This window comes from Polistes fuscatus, unplaced genomic scaffold, assembly GCF_010416935.1.
Source record: "Polistes fuscatus isolate 324 unplaced genomic scaffold, CU_Pfus_HIC Scaffold18, whole genome shotgun sequence".
NCBI lineage: Eukaryota > Metazoa > Arthropoda > Insecta > Hymenoptera > Vespidae > Polistes > Polistes fuscatus.
Window position 1 is genome coordinate 1,919,594 of NW_025113086.1, and position 9,601 is coordinate 1,929,194.

Sequence of the window (9,601 nt, forward strand, 5' to 3'; positions counted from 1 at the left end):
AAATAATAAATATTATTATTTAAATAAAAAGATTTAAAAAATATGATTTTGTTCTTGTAGCAACACGTGAATCAAGATACGAGTTGGGACGTACCAAGTTCTCCTGAGCCGAATTCAGCCAAAGATGGTGTTCCATTATGGAAACCATCCGTAAACAATGGTACTGACTTATGGGAAGCTAATTTACGAAACGGTGGACAACCTCCACCTCATCAACAATCCAAAACTCCATGGGGTCATACTCCTGCAACTAACATTGGTGGCACTTGGGGTGAAGATGATGAAACGACGGACACATCGAATATGTGGACCAATACTACTGCACCCACTCAACCGAATGCAGCTCAATGGACTGCCGGTAATCAAGCCGGTATGTGGGGAGGTATGCTAGTGAAGGCTGGAGATGCCAAAACTTTAGGAAAAAGATATTTTGGAATCTTATTGAAGGTTATCGTGTTTTGGTAAATTGTTGTGTAATGTTTTTATTATAATTTTCTTTTTTCTCTTGTATATTTTCGTGATTTTTATATTTAAGACGACTCTCTGTACAAGTAATATTCTCAATAATTCTATTCTACATAAAACATAATTATTTATCTTATTATAAAATAAGATAATATATCACTTTTCAATTAAAATTCAAACTATACTTGTGCAGTTGAGAATAATAATAATAATTTAACGAGTAAATATAACAGTTCTCAATTTTTAATATGTTAAATGTATCAAGTTGTAGCTTGTATTATTCAATAATTTTGCTATATATATACATATATATATAGATAAATATATATATATATATCTTTTTTGTTCAACTAAGTATGGAGACTCCGGCATTCACAAAGCTTTATTATAAGTTATGGGGAGAATAACTAATTTATTTTTTGCTATATTTATTATTTTTAATAATCTAGAATTCTATCTTTTATATGTAGAAATATATGCTGTTTGTTATTTCTTTTTTTTTTTTAAATGTTCAAACGCTGTGCTTTTAAATTGTAAATGATGCTTTTTTAAGGCTGAATTATATACTTTATCGAGCATTAGTAAACTCCTTAATGCCTATGCTAGAATATTTTTTTTTTTTTATTTATTTACACATTTGTTAATTATAGAGAATTCATTTTATATTTATCAAATTATTGTATAATATTTTTCAATCCATTCTTACATTATATTTATTATCTTACCAATTTTTAGATGAAATATTTGAATGAGAAAAAATTTACACCCACACAAAATTTAGAGTATTCAAATGAAATTTCATTAAAATTATTTTATTATCAGACTTTTTATAGGCATTCAGGAACGTTGATTAAATGTAGCATGTAATTTGTATATTATCGAAAAGTAAAAAAAGTAGAAACATTTTTCATTTCCAATTAAAATGAGAATAAGAATATTTTTAAGAGAAAGTACAGCAAAATAAACATAATCGAATAATGAAAAGTAATATATTTCGAATATATTGATCTCTGTAAAAATATTGAAGATTTAATATTTTCAAATTAAGTAAATATTAATAATTAATTTAAATATATACAAAGTGTGTGTTCCAAGATTTATTGGATAAAAATAATTTGATGAGATACTTTGTATATATTATATCTATATAAGAATTAAGGAGGGAAATACGTGTAAAACGATGTTTTTATTATAATTTTCATGAATTTTTTTAACGTATTAAAAATTTATGTTATTTATTAATATTATAAGGTCATTTTTTTACACATATATTTGAGAACATATTCCGAAATTTTTAAAGATTTATCTCGAAAACTAGCGGAGATATCAGCTTTCAACAACAAAATTAAATTTTTTGAAGCCTCTACACGTATTTCTCCCCTTTAAAGATCTTAAAAATGAAATTTGTATAAAATACTATTACATGGATAAAACTTTTTGAATAAATAGGAACAAGTTGGGCAGATCCAAGAATTGATCATAGAGATCCACGTGATTTACGATCAGTCGATCCAAGAGAGATGCGAGATCCACGAGATCATCGCATGCCTCATGATCCTCGAGAACATATGCGTGTAATGGATCCTATGGCACGGGATCCAAGGATGGGTGATATGCGAGGTGATCCACGTGGTATATCAGGACGATTAAATGGTAGTAATACTGAAACAATGTGGGCACAACCACCGGGTCCTCCGCATCATCAAATGGGTCATCAGCATCCATCTGGTCCTCCAACTAAAATGCTCAATCCTACTAACATGAATCAATGGGCAGCACCGCCACCAAAGGATATGATGCCTGGTAAACCTTCCGGATGGGAAGAACCATCGCCACCAACTCAAAGACGTAATGTACCTAATTATGACGACGGTACAAGTTTATGGGGAAATCCAGCAGCAAATCAACGCACAATGCCTACTAGTAAAGTATCACATTGGAAAGACTTGCCAACCCCTAATATTGGACGTGGAGGTAATTTTAATTCATATATTAGGACCTACAACTTTGCTTCTGCTGTTTTTCTATAGAGTGTTTTAGAGGTTAGTTAGTGGTCGAAGTTAAATAGTACTAACCAGCACTAAATTATTATGAAACAGGTATGCAATGTCCACCAGGCATGCCTCAGAATAGAATGCCTGGGCAACCAGGTATGAAACCTGATGTAGGAGGTCCAGGAATGTGGGGTCATCCTGGAGCTCCAGGTGGACGTAGTAACGGAACATGGGCAGATGGTCCTCATGATACTACCTCTTGGGATGATCCCAAAACACCAGCAACTTGGAACGAGCCTCCATTGAATCCAGTTACTTGGGGAGGAGCTCCTGCTACTCATAAACAAAAATCAATAGGACCTGCTGGTAGTTGGGTAGACTCTGACATTGATCCTACTCCTAGTTGGAGTCATCCTGCTAAACCTGCATTAACCAAGGACTTTATTTGGAATAGTCGTGAATTTCGTTATCTTTGTGACTTAGGATATAAGGTATTTATTTATCAAATTTATAAACAAAAAACAATATTTTTTGAAGACAATGAATTGTCGAATAAGTTAGTTCCAATTGATATTATATTAATTTCGTTGATATTTAATCTGTCTTTCAGAAAGAAGATGTGGAGTTAGCTCTGAGAAACCGTGAAATGAATAGAGATGAAGCGCAAGAACTTTTAAGTCAGATTCGACCTCTTGATCAGTGGCCACGTCGCCATGATACACATTCTGGTTACGATCCAACTAATCAACCAACTACTGCACCAGCATACCCGAGATTCAATCATGTGACACAACAGATGTCTTTCCCACCGGTAAGTTTGTTTTTAATTATCAAATCAAACAAAGCACGTATTTTATTCAGAACCATACCTGCTACAGTTTTCATTTTTAATTTAACTTACACCATATTTCATTATTATTTCCTCTATTAAAAAATATGAATAATGATAAAAGTATCATGAACAAACAAACAAATGTTTGGTAATAAATTTAATGATGATGAAATTTTCTTGGTTTTGAGTGTTTTATTTTCAATTAACAAATATGCAGTGATTGTTCTAATTAAATATTTTTGCTTTTTGTAAATAAAAATATTTTAACTAATGAAAATTAAACTTTTTGAAGTGATTACTTCTTTTAGAAATTGAAGAAATTTCTTCGAGTTCATTTTGAAGTTTGTGAATTTTACGTGTTCTTTTTTTGTCCCTTATTGAATGTGCTACTGTAACGTTTATACGTGTGTTTCAATTTCATTTAAATTTAATTTTTTGCAAACAAGAGGATTACATTATTAAAGATATTTGCTGTTTTTTTTTTCTGGCTTATTCATTATAAAGAAAAAATTAAACGATAAACATATGAGTAATGGTATTTAAATATATTACCAAACTGATATACGGATTAGAGTTAGGAAGAGAGGTAGGGTACACGGTATTTCTATTGTAATACAGGGGGCAGGAGTGCCCAGTGCTGCGGCTACCGGAGGGGTAGGTGGTTCAGTGTCCAGTGCTAGTCTTCTGAAGCTTCAACAACAGCAACAACAGCAAACAGTTCCTTTGCAGCAACAACAACCGAGTACCAATGCACCGCAGCCACCTTTCAACCAGGTGAAAATAACCTGATGTCTGAAATAATTAGCACACACACAAAACACACACACAATTTGATGTATTTTATTTTATTCTTTTTTTATGTATTTTTTCACACATTTATTATATTTATGTTTTTGTATTGTTTTCTTTCTTTTTTTTATTTACACTCATAATTAAATTTAGAAAGATGAAATATAAATATATTCAATTTGGTGGTTATTTTTAATTTTTTTATTTTTTGTTTCTTATGTTTTATATCGATAGAATAAAAATGTGTAGAAAGTGTGTTTATCGTGTTGTATATGTGGGACGATGTGTCTCTATGATCAAATATTTAAATAATCATTTGTCGGAGGATTGGATGGTGGGTCTTGAATAGTTCAATAGATAAGATCCTTAATTTGAATCCCAGTTCAGTTAAATCAGCAACTTAATTTGTCATGTATCATACATGTTTTTCATTGCTCCTTGTGTATGTATCATTTCATTATTTTTTTTATTTTTTTGTAAGAGAATTCACAATAAAGAAAATTCGTAAGTCATTTTGATAATGGCCAAGTTTCTTCATGTTTTGTCATTATTGCTAAATGTTTGTATTTAGTGCCTACTGTTAGAGTTAAGGTTAAACAATTATTATTAGATTAGATTAAATTAGATTGTGGTATAGAGAAAATACAAGAAAAAATAGATTAAGGTATCATAAAAATGAATTGCTTTGTGCGAATGTAAATTGGAAATTATAAATAAGTATTTGTACATATCCAAAATTGTATATTGAAACAATTGTATTATATTAAGTTTTGTCGTTCATTATTATTTCATGTTGTGCGTCATCTTTTAACATATTTAGAGAGTGTATTGTTATATTTTGTTTTAGTTATTTATTTTTTCTTCTATTACATTTTTTGTTGTTTTATTGCATGAAGTTTGATGATTTTACTTATATAGTAAGTTGATTATTATCTACGATATATTATATTTATATTAATTACTTTGTTTATTTAGATGAACAAAGTAATGTTTACAATTTTTTATATAATTTTTGCAGGCATCACGTGCACCACAAAATCAACCATCGAATCAACAATTGCGTATGTTGGTACAACAAATTCAGTTGGCTGCCCAAGAAGGATATTTAAATCATCAGATATTGAATCAAGCATTATCACCGCAAACGTTGATTCTGCTAAATCAATTGTTACAACAAATTAAAATTTTGCAACAGTTGCACCAGCAACATACTGTCCAGAGTTCATTGAAGGGCAACAGTCCATCAGTTTTGCAAATAAGTGTACAAATAACCAAAACCAAGCAACAAATAGCTAACTTGCAAAATCAAATAGCTGTACAACAGGCAACTTATATGAAACAACAACATCAACAACATGCCGTTAACAATGCCCCACCATCTCAGGCATTGGAATATTACAAGACTTCTGTACATGATCCCATGTCAGTTTTACAAAACAGCTTCAGTGATTTGACAATGAACAAAGAACCACCAGTTGTTAGTATTAATTATTCTATTAAAATAAATTCAAATAATATAAATATAAATATAAGTATAATAAACAATTAATGATATTTGAATGATAATTTGTAGAGTCAACAACAGTCGAGATTAAATCAATGGAAATTACCATCTATCGACAAGGATGGCGATATAGGAGGAAATGAGTTTTCTCGTGCTCCTGGTACTACCAGCAAACAGCCGACAGCTCCTGGTGGTTTAACACAATCGCACAGTAGCCCCAATATGAATCCTCTGCTAGGTCAAAGCGATGGAACATGGTCATCTAGACTTGGTGATAGCGGTTGGCCAGATCCAGGGAATTCAGATTCCTCGGATGCAAAAGATTGGCAACCTGGAGGTGCAGTGTTCACTGATCTCGTACCGGAATTTGAACCTGGCAAACCATGGAGGGTAATCCATTCCCAATACCGTCAATTTATTATCATTATGTAACATCGTTAGTTTTAATATCATTTATTATATATCATTATCCATATTATAGTATTATTAGTTAACCGCAAAACATTAGTTTTTAAGATTTATCCGGGTCCACCTATATTTGATGTCATTTTAGGGTACCCAGATGAAAAGTATCGAAGATGATCCCAGTATCACTCCTGGTTCAGTCGTACGCTCTCCCCTATCACTGGCTGCTATCAAGGATCCTGATGCTATATTTTCATCAAGTAGCAAGACTTCACCACCGCCGCAAAATCCTAATCCGGATACATCGATTCCAAGTTTAAGTAATTCTACATGGACATTTAACCCACCTGCTACAACGCCTACTGCATTTACTAAGTAAGATTTGTCAATTTATTATTTGATCGAATATATTTAATAATGTTAAAGTTGGTTAAGTTAAAAATTTTAGTTGGTCTGTTTAATAATCTTTGATTTCTTATAGTTTAGAGTCTTACAAATTTTTAAATAAAATTTCTTAAAATAATCGAAATTCGAAAATTTTAGTGGACATTATTGATAAATATTCAATTGTATTATTGTAGTTCGAAAAATACATGGGAATCAGCACCACCACCAACTGCCGTTACCTCAGAACTTTGGGGTGCACCGATGAGTAAAGCACGAGGTCCTCCTCCTGGCCTAGGAAGTAAAGGTGCTGGTAGCACCAGTAACGGCTGGGCTGGTTTAGGAACTGTCACTAAATCATCCAGTTCCTGGGGTGGCCTTCAATCAAATCCTGTTAGTAATTCTAGTTGGGTTTCGACCTGGTTATTATTGAGAAACTTGACTCCACAAATCGATGGTTCAACTTTGAAGACATTATGCATGCAACATGGTCCAGTGCAAGATTTCCGTCTATATCTGAATCATGGACTCGCTCTTACCAAATATTCATCTAGAGATGAAGCTATAAAGGTATTATCAATTCACTTTTTTAAGATATTTTTCATTTTGTAAGATAATTGACACATATGTATAAATAATATGGCTTTTCTTTTTTTTTTTTTTATCATTGAAGCAGTAATTCACAGGTCAAATATTATTTATCACAGGTCTCGTATTATTTAATATAAACCTTTTTTTTTTTATAAACTATACACTAAAATCTATAATTGTAATAAGATTCGTTCGAAATGAGGCCTAATGCCCTCAATACACTAATAGAAGTCATCTGCATCGTCACATGACACTCATGTAACCTTGAAGGTCAATCCTGATTGGTGATTTTTTTTTTTTATTAAGTTTTTCCCTTGACTAATCCACGAATGGTATTCAAGTATTGATTATTACTAATTAAACTTAATAGCGATTACACACATCGATACATTTTTAACAAATTTAATATTTATTTATAAAATAATCATACATCTGTTTTCGAACAATTATTTCGAACAGATGAAAATCATCGGTGGAGCCCATCGGTGGGACCCAGCAATTCATTCCCTAGCAATCACTATTATTAGATTTTTTTCAAATTTTGCACATTTTTTTTAGTAGTTCAATTTTGATGTTCATTATTTCTTTTTCTTTAGTAGCATAATAATCTTTCGTGTACCAGATGTTTTTTGTTTTTTTTTTTTTACTTTCTTTAACACGTTGAGCTTCACGCAAATTCTTAGGGAAATCCCAGTCAGGGATTTTATTGAAAAAACATCTCTAATCTATGTTAACATTACATATATCTTAGTTCATGATTATTATTTTTAACCCCACCCTCATCTTTTACATTCCATCTTTTACATCGTAAATAACAAACAAAAAATAATATAAAAAAAAGGATGAAAAATAATATACAGGATAAAAAGAAACTAATAATGAAATAATTAATTTGATTACAGGCACAAGGAGCTTTGAACAATTGTGTATTGGGAAATACAACGATATTTGCCGAATCGCCTGGAGACAGCGAAGTGCATCATTTATTGCAACAACTGAGTCACGGCAGTGGTCAACAACAAGCTGGTGGTTCTGGTGCGGCTAGTTGGGGCTTGAGACCAACCAACAAAGCTGGTCCACCTCCTGATACCTGGGGAGGAAGTTCCAGCCAATTGTGGGGTGCTCCGCCAACGACCAATTCACTATGGAGTAACACGGGTATCGACACCAGTGACCAGCAAAGAGCAACTCCTAGTTCTCTCAACTCATATTTACCCGGAGATTTACTGGGAGGTGAGTCGATGTAAAAAGAAGGAAATGCGCATTATTATTAAAATCCCAAGCGCATTATTTAATGAAGTTTGGGCGAACATCATTAATAGTATCAAAAATGAACAAACAAAAAAAAAAACAAACAAAACAAAGTTTCAACAAACAAACAGAAACAAAACAAAAAATCTACCAATAGAAAAGCGGTGCATATTTTCTTTCCGAATGATCTGCCTCCTCGAGTTAAGATCGGACAAGTAAAACTATAACAACTACAACAACAGAGTAAATGATAAAAACAAACCTCGTAATCCAAAGTTCTTATATAACTTTCTCCCCTGCTTGAGTTCCTCTGTATAATTGCAAGAATTTTCAATGAGAAAACACAATTAACCTGCTTTTATACGTCGTTAGTAATTAAAAAAAAAAAAAAAATAAGAAATCATTAGAGGCTCTAAAGTATAATAACGGAGTCCATTAAAACACAACAACAACAACAACAAATAAACAAACATACAAACATATTTCTTCAAATTTTCAATTGAAGATGACTTTAACGCATCTAAATTTGCGTTTGATATTCATCTTAAAAGAAAATTTTAATGGAAGAAATATAAATATAATATTATAAATTAAATGATAAAAATACTACATTAAAATTAAATTAAATTAAATTAAATTAAATTAAATTAAATTAAATTAAATTGAATAAATAAGAACATAGACGGACGGGGTCTTCACGAAACACGTCAATTAACATTTAAAAATAAAATAAAATAAAATAAAATAATAAATAAATAAAATAAAATAAAATAAAATAAAATAAATGATTGCGATATGGGCTCTCACGCGATGAGAAATATATTCTAATGAGTTACTTAACTATAATGAGAAGGAAAAAAAATAAAACCACATAATAATAATATAATAAACAAACAAACAAAAAAAAAGAATACTATAAAGTAAATAAAAAAATCACATTCTCGTATCTGCCTCGGATTATAAACGCATATGTGTATATTTCTATATATATATATATACAACACGCACATAAGTATATATATATAAAAATATATATAATATTATATATATATAAATGTGTGTGTATATAAATATATATTATATATATATATATATTTGCATATATACACCAGGTGTCACAAACAAACAAATAAATGAAAAAAAAAGAAGAAGAAAAGAAGAGAAAAAAAAAGTATAATGGAAGTACAGCCAAATGATCTTATGCGTTAGATATCTAATTTTACATGACAAAAGAAAACTTAATAACTAAACTTACAGTCTGATCATTCTAAAGAGACTTACACGATGATAATTAAACGTGGTGAGACTAATTGTGATCCACTTTTATTTAAAAGAAGAAGAAGAAGAAGAATAATAAGAAGAAGAGGAAAGAAAAAAAAATAAGAA

General features: G+C 30.8%; 1 protein-coding gene across 13 annotated transcripts in view; it reads left to right on the top strand.

Annotated features, from left to right (window-relative positions):
* The window catches only part of LOC122515415 (trinucleotide repeat-containing gene 6C protein), a 30,231-nt gene extending 21,644 nt beyond the window's left edge, over positions 1 to 8,587 (top strand). For 11 of the 13 annotated variants that reach the window (XM_043632740.1, XM_043632747.1, XM_043632738.1 and 8 more), the window contains 10 exons: positions 61 to 382; positions 1,915 to 2,439; positions 2,565 to 2,950; positions 3,070 to 3,270; positions 3,910 to 4,065; positions 5,099 to 5,557; positions 5,654 to 5,974; positions 6,138 to 6,364; positions 6,571 to 6,943; positions 7,867 to 8,587. In XM_043632740.1, coding sequence (XP_043488675.1) covers positions 61 to 382; positions 1,915 to 2,439; positions 2,565 to 2,950; positions 3,070 to 3,270; positions 3,910 to 4,065; positions 5,099 to 5,557; positions 5,654 to 5,974; positions 6,138 to 6,364; positions 6,571 to 6,943; positions 7,867 to 8,211 — 3,315 coding nt within the window. In that variant the 3' untranslated portion in view covers positions 8,212 to 8,587. The remainder of the gene's footprint in view (positions 1 to 60; positions 383 to 1,914; positions 2,440 to 2,564; positions 2,951 to 3,069; positions 3,271 to 3,909; positions 4,066 to 5,098; positions 5,558 to 5,653; positions 5,975 to 6,137; positions 6,365 to 6,570; positions 6,944 to 7,866) is intronic. The other 2 variants (XM_043632750.1, XM_043632751.1) reach the window with 2 other exon arrangements.
* Positions 8,588 to 9,601: the final 1,014 nt, after the last annotated feature.